The sequence below is a fragment of the Aotus nancymaae genome, unplaced genomic scaffold (genome assembly GCF_030222135.1).
Source record: "Aotus nancymaae isolate 86718 unplaced genomic scaffold, 86718_ANA_hifiasm-v0.15.2.pri h1tg000016l, whole genome shotgun sequence".
Taxonomy (NCBI): domain Eukaryota; kingdom Metazoa; phylum Chordata; class Mammalia; order Primates; family Aotidae; genus Aotus; species Aotus nancymaae.
The window spans coordinates 48,195,139-48,215,221 of record NW_026988428.1 but is presented as its reverse complement, the minus strand read 5'-3'; the positions used below and the strand labels follow the sequence as shown (position 1 = coordinate 48,215,221).

The window sequence follows — 20,083 nt, the reverse complement described above, 5'->3', positions numbered from 1 at the left end:
ACACAACCACACTTGGCTAATTTTTGTATTCTTTTTTTTTTTTTTTTTTTTTTGAGACGGAGTTTCGCTCTTGATACCCAGGCTGGAGTGCAATGGCGCGATCTCGGCTCACCGCAATCTCCGCCTCCTGGGTTCAGGCAATTCTCCTGCCTCAGCCTCCTGAGTAGCTGGGATTACAGACACGCGCCACCGTGCCCAGCTAATTTTTTGTATTAGTAGAGACGGGGTTTCACCATGTTGACCAGGATGGTCTCGATCTCTTGACCTCGTGATCCACCCGCCTCGGCCTCCCAAAGTGCTGGGATTACAGGCTTGAGCCACCGCGCCCGGCCATTTTTGTATTCTTAATAAAGACAGGGCTTCACCACGTTAGCCAGGCTGGTCTCGAACTCCTGACCTCAAGTGAGCTGCCTGCCTCAGCCTCAGCCTCAGCATCCCTAAGTGCTGGAGGTATGAGCCACTGCACCCGGCCGAGCCTGCTGTTTATAGCAAGCACTAAGTGAGGCTGCTCTTTGTTCCAGAAGACGACGTTAACTTATCACTGAAGCTGCTCGCTACAGACAACCCTAAGGAGTGGCCAGCATAAAAAGTGATCAGGAGGCCGGACATCGTGGCTCATGCTTGTAATTCCAGCACTTTGGGAGGCTGAGGTAAGCAGATCGCCTGAGGTCAGGAGTTTGAGACCAGCCTGGGCAACTTGGTGAAACCCCGTCTCTACTAAAAATACAAAAATTAGCTGGGCATGGTGGCACACACCTGTAATCTCAGCTACTTGGGAGGCTGATGCAGGAGAAGCACTTGAAACCAGGAGGCGGAGGTTGCAGTAAGCCAAGATCACACCATTGCACTCCAGCCTGGGTGACAAGAGCGAACTCCATCTCAAAAATAAAAAACAAAAAACCGCAGGACCTTGCATTCTTGGCATACAAAGCAAGGAGGTGCAAGCATGCTTGGGGTTCATAGTGGACTGCCTCTCCCAATAGCTGTCAGCTGTTCAGTAGCAGGGGATCACCTGGCTGGATGTTTCTCCTTCCTCTTCCAGAATGGCTAGAATGCTAGATCAGGCCAAGAATAGCAATTGTAGACCTAAATGCTTAAGTAAGATTTTCTTTTTAACCTGAGACCTAAGACCAAGAAACATGAGAGAAGTGGGTGCTAGGCTTCCAGATTTCAAGACAAGACATCAAGACCCGATGGAAAGGGAAAGGATAACAAGGTTAAGCATCAGGTCAGACTTAGTTTTGAGCTACCTCCTCTGGCCTTTGTCTAAGTACTAGAGAAAGGTGGAAGAGAAAGGAGAGCCCTGTGATCACTGTCCAAATATTAATAGAAAACCAAGATGGTACAGAACACCCATAAAATCACTAAATTACCATCCTAAACATTGGAAATTTGATTATATCACAGTCATGCCATCAGCAAGGAGGAGGAGAATCTTCACTTGCAGAGACTCAGAGTGAAGATAAATACAGACTCCATTACATCCATTTTTTTATAACTTATCCCAGCTATTCCCACTGAAACTGGACCCCGCCCTATAGAACCAAATTCCCTACAGAAGTAGTGTTTGTTTCATCTTCTTAATCTACCACCAATGGATTTATTTTTTGAGACAGGGTCTCGCTCTGTTGCCTAGGCTTGATGCAGTGGCGCTATCTTGGCTCACCACAACCCCCGTCTCCCAGGCTTAACTGATCCTCCCATCTCAGCCTCCCAAGTAGCTGAGACTATAGGCAGACACCACCGTGCCTGGGTAATTTCTGTATTTCTTGTAGAGATGGGGATTTGCCATGTTGCCCAGGCTGGTCTTGAACTCCTGGGCTCAAGGGATCCACCTGCGTTGGTCTCTTAAATGCTGAGATAATAGGCATGAACCACTGTGCCCAGCCACCCCCAGTGGATATAAAAGGCCGGTCATATCTGTACACTAAAGTCTGCTGATGCCAAGAGCTGACAGTCAGAGAGCCCAAAGGAGACAAGCTGAAAGCATGGTGCTGAGATCTCCACTGATGGGCTAGGAATCACTGAATAAGACAAGATTTAAATGTGGGACATGGGAGCTAGCTCCTGGAGTACAGTAAAGTAGATGACAGTTCTAAATCTTGGTCTTTGAGAGGAAGTTCATGATCACCTGCTGGTGAGACTGATACCCATATATGTCATCTTAACCTGCAGCCTCAGAAATAATGCCACACATCTATATCATCTGATCTTTGACAAACCTGACAAAAACAAGCAAGGGGGAAAGGATTCCCTATTTAATAAATGCTGTTGGGAAAACTGGCTAGCCATATGCAGAAAGCTGAAACTGGACCCCTTCCTTACATCTTACACAAAAACTAACTTCAGAGGAATTAAAGATTTAAACCTAAGACCTAACAACATAAAAACCCTAGAAGAAAACCTAGGCAGTACCATTCAGGACATAGGCATGGGTAAGGACTTCATGACTAAAACACCAAAAGCAATGGCAACAAAAGCCAAAATAGACAAATGGGACCTAATTAAACTCCAGAGCTTCTGTACAGCAAAAGAAACTATCATTAGAGTGAACCGGCAACCAACAGAATAGGAAAAAATTTTTGCAATCTACCCATCTAACAAAGCGCTAATATCCAGAATCTACAAATAATGTAAACAAATTTACAAAAAAAACCCTCAAAAACTGGGCAAAGGATATGAACAGCCGTTTCTTGAAAGAAGACATTTATGTAGTCAACAAACATATGAAAAACTCATCATTACTGGTCATTAGAGAAATGCAAATCAAAACCACATTGAGATACCATCTCATGCCAGTTAAAATGGCGATCATTAAAAAATCAGGAGACAACAGATGCTGGAGAGGATGTGGAGAAATAGGAACGCTTTTACCCTGTTGGTGGGAGTGTAAATTAGTTCAACCATTGTGGAAGACAGTGTGGCGATTCCTTAGGGATCTAGAACTAGAAATACCATTTGACCCAGCAATCCCATTACTGGGTATATACTCAAAGGATTATAAATCATTCTGTTATAAAGACACATGCACATGTATGTTTATTGCAGCATTGTTTCACAGTAGCAAAGAGTTGGAACCAACTGAAATGTCCATCAATGATAGACTCGATAAAGAAAATGGCACATACACACCATGGAATACTATGCAGTCGTAAAAAAGGATGAATTCATGTCCTTTGCAGGGACATGGATAAAGCTGGAAACCATCATTCTCAGCAAACTAACACAAGAACAGAAAACCAAACACCTCATGTTCTTACTCAAAAGTGAATGTTGAACAATGAGAACACATTGACACAGGGAGAACATCACACACTGGGGCCTGTTGGGGGGTGGGGGAGGGATAGCATTAGGAGAAATACCTGATGTAGATGATGGGGTGATGGATGCAGCAAACCACCATGGCACATGTATACCTATGTAACAAACCTGCACGTTCTGCACATGTACTCCAGAACTTAAACTATAATAATAAAATTTTAAAAAATAAAAAAAGCTAAAATTAAAACTGTCCCCCCAAAGGATTAAAAAATAGTTAACAAAAATTCTTGAATTTACAGGATAGCAGATTTTAAAAGAAAACTAGCTAACTAGATTTTGCATAGAATGAGTCTGCTTATGTCACAGCCTGAATTTCCACTGCATATTTCATACAAACTCCCCAGATTTGCACCTGTGACCCATGAGTTTGCATAAAGAAATAACTACATGTGCCCAAGGAGTTTCCAGACCTCCCTTTTCCTTTCACCAAGCACCTGCTAATCCCCGTATCCACCCCTAAACTCCTTTACATTTTTGTAGAAATGGGGCTCTATGTTTTGGGGTTTTTCCAGAGGTGGTTTGAGACATGGGCTTGCTATGTTGCCTAGATGAGTACAGTGTTGTGATCATGGCTCACTGCAGCCTCAGCCACCCAGCCTCAAGCAATCCTGCCTTAGCCTCCTGAGCAGCTGGGACTACAGGCACATGGCACCACACCCAGCTCATTTTTAAATTTTTTTTGTAGAGATGGAGGGGGTCTCACTATGTTGCCCATGTTGGCCTCAAACTCCTGGTCTCAAGTGATCCTCCCACCTCAGTCTCCCAAAGTGCTGGGATTACAAGCATGAGCCATGGTGCCCAAACTAAATATTTTCTTTTTTCTTACTTTTCTTTTTTTGGAGACAGGGTCTCAGTCTGTCTCCTAGGCTGGAGTGCAATGGCACCTGGGCTCAAATGATCCTCCTGCCTCAGCCTCCCAAGCAGCTGGGACTATAGGCATGCTACAGGCATGTGCCACCATGCCTGTGCCACCATGCCTGTCTAATCTTTTCAAATAAAATTACTGCCTGCCTTAAAGACAGCACAAGGAGAAATATTTGAGCTTGACATTCTTATCTCCTTGTGAGTCGACTTACATATAATAGAAAGCTTTTCTCAAAAACAACAAAAAACCCGGTGTGATGGTATTGGCTTCTGGTACACTGAGCAGGGAGCCCTTTTTACTGTAGGTTAGGGTAGAGCTGTTTAGTGGTAGAGGCTCAGATTGTCTCCAAAGTGGGGGAAAATATGTACATTACATACTGCAATTATAGAAATCAGCACTGGTTCCCAACTATTGTTACTAAAACCAAGTGGAAGCTTCTTTGTTGGAATGGTTGCTAAAATGTTCTCAGCACATGTTGGAAAACATTTTAATGGACTCTTGGCTGGCAGGCTCCAGTCACAAGTCCAAAGTCTTCTCTCTAGTGGGTCTCTGTAACTCCCAAAAGCTGGTGCAAGGGAGAGTCGCAGCTTGGGAGAGTGGCCCCTCAGCAGCTGCAACACGCCAAGATTCTGGCTGGGTTTCCAAGGCACCTGTTGTCCAAATCAAGCTCGTCAGTCACTTCTCCCTTGCCTCCTCTCAACACTGGGAAAGTAGGTCAGATGCACAATTGATTCTGTTCCCACTCAAGTCCCTAAGAAAGGGACTGCTGTGTGTACTTTTCCACCCAGTCCCTTTTCAGCATCTCCCAGATTAGGTGAGCAGCACGCTTACTAGGCCTGAGATCAACACGACAACTCAGTTTCCTTCCAGCAGTCTAGAGCGAGTGACTACTCATTTTGTCACCTATCAGGGCAGGCTTCAGCCTAAAGCCACCCCATCAATGCTCCCACAGAGGATGAAGCCCATGATGCAACATCTGGTCCTCTGCACAGCAGAGGATAACAATACTCTGACCTGCAATCATCCTGGCCCCTCTCCTTCGTCCTGAAATACCATCAAAGGTCCAAGGTCCTGTTTAAGAGTTCAGCCAAAGGTGAACACTGCCTGCATGAGGAGCGGCAGTAAGCTGCAGCTAGGGGTCTCTCTGTAGAGGAGCATCTTACTGTCCCAAAGCTGCTCAACTGGCTGTTTCCAGACATGTCTATGAAACATTTAGTCCCATGAATGCTGTGCCCTGCAGCTAGGAGAGATGCAAAGTGAGCTGAAGATACTGTCTAGTCTCCAAGGAGATTACTATCTATGGGAGAACTTACATGCCTCAAAACATGGACTAGAAACAAAGGTCAAAGCCCCTGCAACACACAGCCGTCTGGTTTGGATCACGCAGCATCGCTCTGTTCCTTACGTGGATATGAAAACGTGGGCATCCCTGGTCCCAGCTGCTCTGAGCATTTGGGCTCTAACTTGTCAAGGAAGAAAGAACACTTTGTGACTGTACTTATAGGAAACACAAGGCAAGGCACTAAATGATCTGGCCTACCAATTACCCTAAGAATCTTGAACGTTTTGCTTTTAACTCCATTTTCTTCCCTTAGCATGAATTTTTAAAACAAAACAAAACAAAAAAATCCTTTTCTGCTTAGAAAACTGGCACCCACAATGCTTCTAGAATGATAGATAAGCATCTATCATTGGCCCAGTAGTGAAGCAGCCACATTACTGTAGGAACAAATAGTTGGAAGGTAATACCATCTCATGCTACACCAGGAATTACAATGTACAAGATACTTGCGCATTCCCAGTCTTAGTTGGTCCTCACAGCAGCCCTATGAGGTAAGCAAACAAGTGATGCCCTCTCAAATAGGTTTGATCCAGGGCAATTGCCACTGTAATTTTTTTTTTTTTTTTTGGAGACAGAGTCTTGCTCTGTCTCCCAGGTGACACTCACTCTCGGCTCACTGCAACCTTCACCTTCCAGGTTCAAGTGATTCTCCTGCCTGTCTCTTGAGTAGCTGGGACTACAGGCATGCGCCACCGCATCCAGCTAATTTTTGTATTTTTAGTAGAGATGGACTTTTGCCATGTTGGCCAAGCTAGTCTAGAACTCCTGACCTCAATTGATCCTCCCGCCTGAGCCTCCCAAAGTGCTGGGATTACAGGTGGGAGCTACCACGCTGGCCAACGCTGTCTTTTCCTAACTGCCACCTTCATAACTTTCCATGACAAAGGAGACAGGAACGTTGTTTCTGGCCTCCCCGACACCACTACACCCTAACTGCTTATCTTCCTTAAAGCCCACTTCCTTCCCCAGCACACACAAACTCCTATAAAAATTGTATCTAGATAGGCTGAGTGCAGTGGCTCACGCCTATAATCCCAGCACTTTGGGAGGCCGAGGTGGGTGGATCACAAGGTGAGGAGTTCAAAACTATCCTGGCTAACACGATGAAACCCCGTCTCTACTAAAAATACAAAAATTAGCCGGGCATGGTGGTGGGTGCCTGTAGTCCCATCTATTCGGAAGGCTGAGACAGCAGAATTGCTTGAACCTAGGGAGGCGGAGGTTGCAGTGTGCTGACATTACGCCACTGCACTCCAACGTGGGCGACAGAGTGAGACTCTGTCTCCAAAAAAAAGTAAAAATAAAATAAATAAATTGTATCTAGATAAAGGTGATAGACCTTTAAGTTTTCTGATGGCCGGGCGTGGTGGCTCACACCTGTAATCCCAGCACTTTGGGAGGCCAAGGCAAGTAGATCTCCTGAAGTTAGCAGTTCAAGACCAGGCTAGCCAACATGGTGAAACCCTGTCTCTACTAAAAATACAAAAATTAGCTGGGTGTGGTGGTAAGCACCTGTAATCCCAGCTACTCAGGAGGCTGAGGCAGGAGAATTGCCTGCACCTGCGAGGCGGAGGTTGCAGTGAGCCAAGACTGCACTCCAGCCTGGGTGACAGAGCAAGACTCTTGTCTCAAAAACAAACAAACAAAAAGAACTGGAAGTTTTCTGAAAGCTGGTCCCCATGTTCCTCAGTTTCTATGGTTACCCTTACCTGCTCAAACATCTTTTATTGATAAGGCCTCGATATGCTCAATCAGACCTAAACAAAATTGACTATGAATGTTTTCCTTGCAAAGATCACATATGCAAGAAAAATATTGGAAATGTTCACCATCTTTAAAAGAATCTGAAGGCACCATTTACAGTTCTGAGTGAAAGGTTAGAATTTTTTTTTTTTTTGAGACGGAATCTCACTCTGTCGCCCATGCTGGAGTGTAGTGGCGTGATCTCGGCTCACTGCAACTTCTGCCTCCCAGGTTCAAGACTCTCCTGCCTCAGCCTCCTGAGTAGCTGGGATTACAGGCACACACCACCATGCCCAGCTAATTTTTGTATTTTTAGTTGAGATGGGGTTTCGCAAAATCCTGACCTCATGATCTGCCTGCCTCGGCCTCCCAAAGTGCTGGGATTACAGGTGTGAGCCACCGCACCCAGCCATAAGGCTTTAATATGAGCTGTTGCCTTCTTGCCTGCAAGAGCAGTAATTTAAGAATTCTTAGTTTTAGCAAGGCACTAAAGTTTGCTGCTTCAGAATATTTAGAATTTCAACAAATTTTATTGCACCTGTAAATGGAAAAGCCCTCTAGAGCAGAGTCCCCTAGAAAGCCACTTGAGAGATAGGAACCACAGAGGGCTTAATGAAACCCACAAAGTGGCTCAACAGCCCGCAGTACATATGCCAGCAAACACAAACCAGACAGATGCCCTTAATAATCAAGGCGCATTGTAATCAGAATGAACACTCCTGATTGAAATAACTCCCTCCCAGAAGCAAAGTCAAATTCCAACTTCTTTTGAAGTTTACAAAGAGCCCTGATGTTTTGTTGTCTGTGTGTAAGTAATATTTAAAGGTGTTCACATTTCTCAGAAAGAAGGAGAGAGGAGCTTTTGGAGTTTACTTGCTGCCAACTACAGCCTCAGCCAAACATGTGAGAACCATAATTGTCCTTTGGAAACGACTATTTAAGATCAAAGAGGTCTGTCCTCTACCCTGCTATTCTCATCTCCTAAAACAGGGAAAGATTTGTCAAAAAAAAAAATGAAAGCAAAACCAACAGGCAAAAAGAACCCACAAAAAAACCCAAACCCAGATCCAACTCGCAGATGGAATAGATTTAGCTTCAGAGTCGTTAGTATACAACCCTGCTAGTCCCCATTCCCTCCTGTTCCAGCCTTCGCCACACCCACCTTTATCTTTATACAAAACTTCTTTCTTGTACATTCAATTAAGTAGTGATTCACACCACACAAGGGTATACTTTAGACTTTTGACTACTTATCTCCATGTGTCCCTTTGCAGAGGATGAACCTTGGTTGGGGAGATGGTTTCATGAGTCCAACCTTTGCTCAAGTTTCGTGGCTTCTGTATACTCTGAAATAAGAATTGTCTTACCAATTGCAGTGAGACCACTGGGTTTGGTTACCCGCCCTGTCATTCCCCCATGCAACAGAACCTCTAAATGAAAACACAGGTCTGGGCTGGGCATGGTGGCTCTAATCCCTGCACTTTGGGAGGCCAAAGCAGGAAGATCACTTAAGCCCAGGAGTTTGAGACCAGCACAGGTAATATAGCCTGACTTCATCTTTACAAAAATGAAAAAGAAAATTTAGCTGGATGTGGTGGCAGGCACCTGTAGTCCCAGCTACTTGAGAGGCTGAGATGGAAGGATCTCTTAACCCCAGGAAGGCTGCAGTGAGTCGTGGTTGTGCTGCTACACTCCAGCCTGGGTGACAAGGCGAGACCCCATCTCAAAAAATAAAAACAAAAAGAAAACACAGGTCAGCATTTTATCCTATGTGACTTAGTATAATCACCTAAATGAAATGGTAAATGAACCAAATTGGATAAAAACACAATGACATCAACAAACCCAATGGCACCAAAACAGTTATGCTTTTGGGTAAACTGTCCATTAAAGGCAATTTAACAGACTTTTGCTCCTTTACTCAATAGGCAATTTAGCTGAGGAACTAGAGAGCACTTACAGAAAAAGATGGTAGAGAAATGGGTGGGTGGTTCCCTGGTATGCCACTCACTCACACAGCGGTCTTGAGCAAGCTGCTAAACCTCAACATGTCTGTTTCCACATCTGTGAAAAAAAAAAGGGGACATGAACAAATAGTGTGATGTCATGGGGAAGTAAATGAGTTAATACAAACTAAGCGTTTTAGAAGAATGCCTAGCACATGGTAAGTACTTTGCTGGCATTGGCTATTATAGTGTAGACCTTCACCACCATCGTTGCCCAGGCTGGAGTGCAGTGACACAATGATGGCTCACTGCAGCCCCTCGTCTCCCAGGTTCAAGCAATTCTCCTGCCTCAGCCTCCTGAGTAGCTGGGACTATAGTCGTGAGCCACCACACCTGGCTAATTTTTGTATTCTTAGTAGAGATGGGGTTGCACCAGGTTGGCCAGGCTGGTCTTGAACTCCTGGCCTCAAGTGATCAGCCGGCCTCGGCCTCCCAGAGTGCTAGGATTATAGGTGTGAGCCACTGCGCCTGCCCCCTCCTCTTTCAATAAAAACACCTAATTAGGGTCATCTGACAGTGTCTCCGAATTTGTCATCAATTGATAACTGTTGTTTCAATAAATATTCATGTGGGCTGGGTGCGGTGGCTCATGCCTGTAATCCCAGCACTCTGGGAGGCCAAAGCGGGCAGATCACCTGAGGTCAGAAGTTTGAGAACAGCCTGGCCAACATGGTGAAAAACCCATCTCTACTAAACATACAAAAATTAGCCAGCTGTGGTGATGCACACCTGTAACCCAGTTTACTCAGGAGGCTGAGGCAGGAGAATCACTCGAACCCGGAAGGTGGAGGTTGCAGTGAGCCAAGGTTGTGCCATTGTACTCCAGCCTGGGTGACAGAACAAGACTCTTTAAAAAAAAAAAAAGGCCTGCCTGTAATCCTAGAACTTTGGGAGGCTGAGGTGGCTGGATCACTTGAGGTCAGGAGTTTGAGACCATCCTGGCCAACATGGAGAAACCCCATCTCTACTAAAAATACAAACAAACAAAAAAATTAGTCAGGTGTGGTGGCAGTGGAGGTTGCAGTGAGCCAAAATCATGCCACTACACTCCAGCCTAGGCAACAGAGTGAGACTCTACCTCCCCCGCCCCACAAAAAAGGGATAAAAATTCCTGTTCTCCATGCACCTTGGGTACTAATCCAAGCAACCCCCAAACCTGATTCTTCTGAATATTTCAATAGAAAAGCAGAATTATACAGAGCCATAATTTTCTATCTCAATTATTTTTATTTACAGAGCTGCTATGGTACTTGAAAGGTCTCTACCACCTTTTACCAGCCTTGCTCCCATTTCATCAGCCCCTCCAGGGGGCAGTGTAGTGGTAAAAATACTCCCAACAGCAGACATAGAAGCTGAACACCATGGCACAAAGCCGAGGTGCAGGTGCCTACCCTATCATCACCGCGGGTTCCCCAGACATTCCATCCCATCTGTGTAAGGCAGTCCCAGTGACCAAAAAAATACAAATACTCACCTTATGTTGAAGCGGTCTGTTTCAGGGGTAGGAGACCTCAGGGCAAGCATGGCTGGAGGGAGAGACGGAGTTTTGCTCTTGTTGCCTAGACTGGTGTGCAATAGTGTGATCTTGGCTCACCACAACCTCCAACTCCCAAGTTCAAGCGATTCTCCTAACTCAGCCTCCCAAGTAGCTGGGATTACAGGCATGCGCCACCATGCCTGGCTAATTTTGTATTTTCAGTAGAGAAACAGTTTCTCCATGTTGGTCAGGATGGTCTCAAACTCCTGACCTCAGGTGATCTGCCTGCCTTGGTCTCCCAAAGTGCTGGGATTACAGGCATGAGCCACCGTGCCCAGCCTGGAGGGAGAGGATTTGTAAAGAACTGACAAGTTTCTATTTCAGTAATGGTCATGGGGTGTCCATTTTATAATTATTTAAACTGTTTGCATGTTATTTTTTTCACTTTGCCTCTCCCCTCTTTTGCATGCTTTATATACTTTTAAATGTGTATATTTCAATAATTAAAACAATTGTTTTAAATAAAATAGGAATATTCTGTGTGATCTAAGGGTTATTTTTCCCCAGAGGATAAGGACATCTGGAAGAACAAATAACCCACCCAAACCTAGGAAAAGCTGTTGCATTCCAGCATGTGTCCCTGTGTTCTGCAAAAGCAGCTCATCCCACTCCTTTGAACTTTTTAAATCTAGCATATTATCATAAATAAGCACACACAAACATCAACTAATAACTTCAATTTTTAATAATGGAAACAATTTTGCCATTCTAGAAACGTTAGGGGAGAAAAATCTTCCCTACAAAAATAAACCCATCAAAATTATAAATATTATAACATTTTTACTTATGCCATTTAAAATGCTCTCCTGCAATACTACCCCTTCATTTAACATCTTTCCTGTACCATCACATATTGAAGAGAAAACAGTATTACAGCAAAGCTTAGACAGTTTAACATAACGATTTGTACAATGATTCTTAAAAAATCTTTGGCCTTAGTGGCCTTTTTTCTTCACTTAGACATTAAAAATGCTACTGCAATTACCAGTGTTTGGGAAAAAACATCAGTCTTCAAGAACTATGAACTGACAGAATTTCAATACAGTAAGTTTCCAAATTGCAATTTGTAGTGCACATGACAGTGAGCGAGGTTCTGGATAATACAGATGAGGATGCCTAGTTAGACAATCTACTTCAAGTAAAAAAAAAAAAAATTCACAGATACCCATCAGCTACTATTTTAGGTTCTAACAGTGTCTTAATCTGAGAAACAAATGCCTCACAAAATATAAGTTTACTGGGATGAATAAGTAAAAAACCAGGTGGCTGATAACAATATACTCAAACCCAGGCCACAGTCTGAGTAGTAAAACCAGTATAAAAATCACAAAGGCATTCCCTGAACAATAAAGGTGAAGTGTTAGATGACAATGTCACTAAAACCTCATCAATGTACTAAAGAGAAGTAACATGCAAAATTAAGATGTGCCATACATATTTTATAGCTGCTAATTCTATTTTTTTTCAACTTTCCTTAAATGCTTAGGAAGATATGATTGTCTCAATAAATTGTGTGGCACAGCATAACAACTTAAGTCTGCCTCCAACAAGATGGGTATTCTCTGAAAAGTCAGAAGAGCCACCAAGAGAGAAACAGAAATGCAATAAAAGGCACAGTTCACTTAGGCAAAGAACTGAAGCACCTTGGAATTTCAAAAAGAATCCATTAGGTGTCACCAAAGTGTTAACAATTCCTTGGGAATTTATAAACAAAAAATATCTAGACTAAAAATAGAATATAAGGCCCCTCTGGAACCACTGCACACCTTTCCCTCTGTTCTCAGATTAAACTGCTGCATAAAATGAGGTTATTTAGCTTGTTTTAAGGAAGGCTTCTATTGCACCTGCAATTTCTTTGGTTGGTAATAACATGTACTTTTGTTAAAATATTTCCATAGTGAAGCCCTATTGTGTGGTTAGCTGGGTATGGACGTTCTTCCCTTTCTTGGGGCCCTCCTACTCACAGTCAAATTGTCCTTTAGAACTAAAGATTTGGTAGGATTGGGTCTTTATTCAGTAGCCCTTTTCTACATTATGTAAGAACAGATTTCAATGTAGAAAAGAAAGGGAGAGGGAGGAGAGGGAAAGGGAGGAGAGGGAAAGGGAGGAGAGGGAGGGAGACAAGGGTGGGGAGAGAAAAAGGGGAAGGAAAAGGAAAGGAGGAATAAAAGGGAAGGGAGGAGTGATTGTCACAAAAGTTTACTTGATAAATATCCTAGCTAACAATTAAGGGAAAAACAACCACCCCTACCAAAATTCCATCTCAACTTTGAAAACCACCTGTGGGGGGAAAACTATATACTGTATGTAACTTAACAAGAGTTAGCGAATGGTCACTGTCCTGCCTATGCAGAGAAGCTACACCAATGAGACCTTCCACTCCAAAGGGGCAGAAGTAGCGGGTCGGTTCCAGCTGCGTGAGGCCCACGTCTGCCCAGGACAGCAGGCTCCACCTGCCTGAGTCTCCAGTCCATCTGCTGCGGAGTTCACGGGTCCCTCTGTCTGTTCTAGCTTCTGCCTCTGGCTCTGTTCCCACATTCTACCCACCAGGAAACCAAGAGATCCTAAAATGGGTTTAATATCTCAACACTGAATGCTTTTAACTCGTTTATAGGCAACTACCCCTTTCTCCACTACACCTAACTGAAAAGCCAAGTAACCTTCCACAGCCCACAGCGCTCGTCCATGCCACATACCTTCTCCAAACTTACGCTTTCCTCTCTGTCAACCCCCAACAAAATCCTTCACAATAAATTCCTCAGAGTTCCTAGATTCCTGTGCCTTTCGATTCACATGGATAGATTCCTCTGACATTTAAAAAAAAAAGAGACAAGTAGTTTCAAAACAGGACAAGTATTCAGAAAGATAGACTCCTCGTTAAGCTTTTTTAAAAATCATCTGCACATCCATAAGCTTAACAGCATCATCACATAATTAAAATAACTAAAAGAAAATTAAAAAAAACACACCTAGAGTTCATGCTTCCAAGCACCCTCGAATGCTCCTGATGAGCCTACAGGTTCACAGCTTGCCAAGAGGTAACACTGCGGTGCTGAACAACAAGCTTGCAGAGTCCCTTACGTGGGACACTAAGGTGCAGGATGCTGTGTGACCAGGTTTGGGGAACAAAATCTACAGATTAAAAGGGGAAGACTCTAGCATACTGGGGCAAGACAGCAGCCCTCTGAGAAGAGAGGCTCTTGGTGCTGTTCTGTAGGTCGGTCCCACATGGGGCCTCGAGGGCAGGGAGCCCTGCTTTAATCAGGCTTCCACACCTCACGGAGGGCTTCTTCCAGCTTGTGTCTGTAGGCTGTGTAGCGCCTCTTCAGGTTCTGCAGCTGCTCATCTTCTTCCTTGTCCAAGATGCGCAAGAAATTCTGGAGCTCTGGCAGGCTGAAGGCTTCCCACTGTCAGGAAACACAGGAAGAAAAACTCCAGGTGTTTAAAGCTCAGTCAGACTTAGGAACGCTGACCGGGAGCTCCTGGAGGTGCAGCTGCCCTCGCCTCCCAGCACCACGCCACAGAAGGTGTGGTCTGCAAGAGCTGGGGTGCTGCCAGCCTAAGGACTCCATCCACTTCCCCCTCAGCTCACATTGATCACCTTCCTACCCTCTCCTCCCACTGTTCTTCAAGACGGTCTCCCTAAAAGCCATAGACCTCCGTATCCTTAAGTCTATTAGACACTTTCATTCCTCACCTGATTTGCCCCCAGCAGTATTAAAAACAACTCAACACTTTCCATCTTAACCTTGAGTCTTCATTGTAACTGACTTCTTTCTCACCTCGTGTAATCAATCACATCACCGCCAAACAGTTCTCCACTCAGCCTGCTTTTCTCTCTCTCTACAGCCCCTTGGTGTTAGCTACCATCATCTATTCCTGCATCGCTGGGACAGCTTCTTACCTGGCCTCCTCACTCTGCTCTTAGGCTCCCCCATCTGTTCCCCAAACAGAACATCCTTTGTAAAATGCACATCTGGCCAAGACTCTCCCCTGCTCAGAACCATCCAATGGCTTCCCTTAGTCGCTGAGGCTAGGTCTGAAAGACTCTAAACTCTCCGGCCCCATCTCTCTCTCTCACTGGGCCTCACTTTCTCCCCAAGTGGCATGTGTTCTACCCTTCTCCACTTTGCCTGGCTATGAACTACTAATCCTCCCCATCTCAGCTTAAATGCCACTTTCTCTAAGCAGCTTTCCACAACTTCCTCCTCTCTATTCCCACCCGGGACTAAGTGTATCAGAAGGCTTCAGAGAACCTGATGACAACCAAGGTTTTTAAATTACAAATTATTTGCTTTGTATCTATTTCACCTGCATCTTACCTACACTACAGCTGCCGTACTTCTCGCTATTTGGAGTTTATCTCTTGCCTTGAGGCTCTGAGCCTTGTTTCCTTAACAACACCTGGTACTTATTTAGCAGGCACAAAATAAAATCTTTTAGGCTGGGCATGGTGGCTCATGACTATAATCCCAGCACTTTGGGATGCTGAGGCAGGAGGATCACTTGAGCCCAGAAGTTCAAGACAAGAAGTTCGAGACCAGCCATGGCAATATAGTGACACCCTGTCTCTACAAAAAGTTTAAAAATTAGCTGGCTGTGGTGGCGCACTCCTATAGTCCCAGCTACTCGAGAGGCTGAGGTGGGAGGACTGCTTGAGCCCAGGAGTTTGAGGCCACAGTGAGCCATGACTGCACCACTGCACTCCAGCCTAGGTGACAGTGCAAGACCCAGTCTCTTTAAAAAGAAAAAAGAAAATAAATAAAACAAATTAAAAAAAATAAAAGCAGTGAATGTCAAGGAGGATATCTAGCATCATCTAGGAGGTTTTTTCCAAACACATCCTCCTCTCCCAAAGGGGGCCCTGGATCCTGGCTGAGAATTGCTGTCGGATGGGGTAGGGGAAAGGCTCAAGATAACCAAACGCAACTGAATATAGAAAGTAAGTAAATCCACCAAGTGGGCTCCATGGTAGAAGAATTCCTAGAGATGAATTCAGGCTGGTTATTAAAGAAAATGAGCAACATGGAGTAGGAGAGCAAAACTTCTACATTAGAATATTCTGTTAATTTTTAAATTTTTAACATTTTCTCTTTCGCCTATGTTGAAGTCTCCAAAATAAAGACATCATATAAATATCCCTCCCACCCCCTAACAGCCATGGAAAGTTTCTTCCTTCAGTTCAGTTTTCCTTAAATAACTGAGAAACGAGAACACCATACAGAGATCCAGTACAGCAATCTAGAATGATGAAACCCACTAGAAACCCAACGTAAAGTAAATTTCAAAACTAAGTGAAGGCCAGGTGCGGTGGCTCACACCTGTAATCCCAGCACTTTGGGAGGCTGAGGTGGGAGCATCGCTTGAGCCTAGGAGTTTGAGACCAGCTTAGGCAACGTAGCAAGAGATCCTATCTCTAATTACAATTAAAATAAAGTAAGACAACTAATAAAATTCTTGTCCAATGTAGTTCCAGTTGCTACTTAAAACACTAAGTACAAGAAGAATGAAACACTGACTAGACTATGCTAATGCGTCTGGCTTCAGCGGGCAGAGGGAATGCTGCCCAACTGCAAAGCCGTCAGACTTCTGCACCCCGCCTGCTCCCCAAAATGAGTCTGAATTTCTTGAAAAGCTTCAAAACACCAGAATCGAAAGAAACTTCAAAAACATCTAAAACCACTGTCTTCCTAAAACTCTCTTCACTGCATGTATACATTTCTAATAGTGACTAGAAGCCACCCTGTAAAGTGTTTAGTCCCACTTAACAGATTTTAAAACTGAAGGCTAACAGATAAGATGATTTACCCGAGGTCAGGCGCCTAATCTAACAAAGAGTAGGAAACAGAGTCGTTTTCCTAACTTTTAACCTAGAAACCCTATTCTCAACTGCACCATGTAGGACATTTCATACCACTTCCTGTTTCAGACAGAAGACTGGGGCAGGAGCTTGGATGTGCTCGAGTGTCATTTAGAGCTGACACTTGATCTGGAGGGCAGGCTCAAGTGCTCGCTTTCTTTTACTGAACTGGCTACATACAATCCTCCCTGGAGACAGCATGGCAAATGATGCACATGGAAACATAATTTCTTAATCGGCTGACTGGGCGAGGGGGAAAAAAAGATTCTAGAAAGCTAAATGTCTTCCATGGTAAAGAGATCAGATTTCCTTTTATTTCCCTTTAGAAGGGAATTAGCCTGGAGACTTTTGTTAGTAGCAAACACATGGAAAGTGTCAACTTTCAAAGTTCAGCAGGACTGGAGTATTTTGGAGGTTGGAAGGGGTGAAAATGACTCTCTGGATTGGAGATCAAGTAAAAAATATTTATTTTCTCCCACCTTTGAAAATGACAGACTAATAGAAGGTTGTGAGAGATTAACATCGTAGGCTAACTTTGGGTTCATTTCTAACGATTCAGTCTCTCTCCCTCTCCCTGCCCTCCAACTCTCTTCTCTCCCCATCCCCCACCAACAGCCAAGTCACTAGGCTACCGCAATAAAATAGGGCCAGCTGTTCTATATAGTTTAAAGCAATAGTCAACAATAACTTACCTCTCCAATTTCATGTTCACGAAGAACAAAACTAAGTGTGTCTGTTCTGGGCCCTGCTACCAAACGCAGGTAGAGTGGATGTTCCCGGTCTGAGAGCTTGCAGGCGTAGACTGGGTAAGAAACAAGCAGCGTGTTACAGAGTATTCAGCCATTCCTGAGACCACGCCCCGATTCGGATCGCCTCCTCCAGGTCAAGGTAACCATCACTTTACCCCAGCCTCTAAGTCACCAATCGGCTCATCTCATTATTTAACACCAGTAGCCCACAGTGGAATGAAATCTATTCTGTTTCTCTTCAAATATAAACTGTGCCTTGATTAAGGAAGAAATTATTTTCAAGACTAAATGTTAATAGGTATTAGCCCCCAAATATGCTTATAGTTAGCTCTGCTCTTCCTTTTAGAAAACAAGTACTCCCAGCAATTTGGGAGGCCGAGGCAGGCAGGAGTTTGAGACCAGCCTGACCAACATGGTGAAACCCCATCTCTACTAAAAATACAAAAAATTAGCTGGGCATGGTGGTGGGCGCCTGTAATCCCTGCTACTGGGGAGGCTGAGGCAAGAGAATTGCTTGAACCTGGGAGGCAGAGGCTGAAAGGCTGCAGTAAGCTGAGATCATTCAATTGCTCTCCTGCCTGGGCAACAAGAGTAAAACTCCATCTCAGAAAATAAATTAATTTTTTAAAAATGGAAAAAAAGAAAACAAGGTAAGAAACCTAAAAAAGGGTCTACAACTCCTTTAAAAACAATAAAAATAGGTCAGGCATGGTGGCTTGCACCTATAATCCCAACACTTTGGAAGGCTGAGGCAGAGGATCACTTGAGGCCAAGAGTTCAAGACTAACCAGGCAACATAGCAAGATCCAGTCTCAAAAAAAAAAATTCTAATTAGCTGAGCATAATGGTGTCCCCCCTATAGTCCTAGCTCCTCAGGAGGTTGAGGCAAGAGGATCACTTGGGCCCAAGAGTTCAAGGTTACAGTGAGCTATGATCGTGCCATTGTACTCCAGCCTAGGCAACAGAGTAAGACGCTGTCTCAAAAACAAAAACCAAGGCCGAGCATGGTGACTCACACCTGCAATTCCAGCACTTTGGGAGGCTGAGACAAGGCAGATCGTCTGAGGTCAGGGGTTTGAGACCAGCCTGGCCAAAATGGTGAAACCCCGTCTCTACTAAAAATACAAAAATTAGCTGGGCATGGTGGTAGGCGCCTGTAATCCCAGCTACTTGGGAGGCTGAGGCAGGAGATTCGCTGGAACCCAGGAGACAGAGGCTGCAGTGAGCCAAGATCATACCACTAGGCAACAGAGCAAGACTGTCTCAAAAAACAAACAAAAACCAAATAAAAAACAAAAATATACCATCCAAATAAAAAACAAAAATATACCATCCAAAGAACATAAAATCAGAGTTCTAGAAGCAAATCTCTCTCTACAGATTAATTAAGAATTAGCCATCAGAATACAAGCTCTGGTAGCTTCAAGCACAGCTATATGTCTGATGCTAGACACACACACACACACACACACACACACACACACACACACACACTCTCTCTCTCTCTCTCTCTCTCTCTCTCTCTCTCTCTCTCTCTCTCTCTCTTGACACTGCCAATAGTGTTGAAGGATTTGCCAGCCATGGGTGTAACATTTCAACAAGTCACCATTACTTTCAGATTGTACAGCTGACATCTAGGTGAGCAGACAAAGAAACTGGCAGATAAAAATGCCATCAAGCCTCTCTACATTATTATGGCACTTCTAGAAGCACTGCATTGCAGGTGCCAATTTCCCTGTAGATATAAATTTCCCCCACACCACTAAGCTTGTGGCCACTGGAGGTAGGAACCCTGGCCTGTTCATCTTTGTATTCCATGGGGTCTAGCCCCGTGGTATGTTTTTAAAAAGATGTATGCTCAGCAATTAGCTGGGTTGCATTCTGTGTAACTGAAGAACATTACTATCATGTCCAGGTTAATACAGTTTATTCTATAGCTACAGTAGGCTTTACCAGAAAATCTAAAGAAAGCTTAAATAGTTTATTGTACACACACACACACCCCGATTTCAAATTGGATGTAGGGATTCACTCTTCTCCACCACTGGTATCAATTTCTGGTCACTGCTTGACCTGGAATATCTCATTCCATTTCATTCAGTAATTTATTATTCTCTTTCTACTCCATGAATGTGGGTATGAAGTTTAGTCAGACCCTAGATCAAAATGTTATTCACTCATTTTTTTGAGCCTCTGGGGGGCAGAGTACCAAAATGTTCCAAAGTAATGGCAAGTGAGACAAGCTAAGGAAACAGGAGAGCCCAGGGCTGGGCCATTTCCATCAGTACGCTGAAATGCGCTGTGATACACAGGTGCCTCCCATCCGCAAAGCCTCAGCAAGCACAGGTCCACCAAACCCCTCCATGTACCAGTGCACATCAAATATGGAATGTGCTATTGAAAACTTCAAGCACAGAGGCACTCTTTTGTGTCCTACAGAAAATTAACATCAAAGCCACTCCTCTTAACAAAAAACAGCCCCCACTCCATCCCCCCAACACAAAATACTCTGTAACTGTCCATCATATACGGATGTTTCTAAGCTCCTCAGACCCACAACTGTCCAACTCAAAAATCTAGACAGCCAGGAAGCGCTAAGTGCATGCTAAGATCACCATGGCTTCCAGCATCGGACTCCAGGCTCTGACACAATCTACATG

General features: G+C 44.2%; 1 protein-coding gene across 4 annotated transcripts in view; it reads right to left on the bottom strand.

Annotated features, from left to right (window-relative positions):
• Positions 1-11,476: 11,476 nt before the first annotated feature.
• RASSF3 (Ras association domain family member 3) overlaps positions 11,477-20,083 on the bottom strand; it is a 194,685-nt gene continuing 186,078 nt past the window's right edge. For all 4 annotated transcript variants that reach the window (XM_012444929.3, XM_012444930.3, XM_064377304.1 and 1 more), the window contains 2 exons: positions 17,367-17,476; positions 11,477-14,221 (listed from right to left, as the gene is read on the bottom strand). In XM_012444929.3, the coding sequence (XP_012300352.2) occupies positions 14,072-14,221; positions 17,367-17,476 (260 nt within the window). In that variant the 3' untranslated portion in view covers positions 11,477-14,071. The remainder of the gene's footprint in view (positions 14,222-17,366; positions 17,477-20,083) is intronic.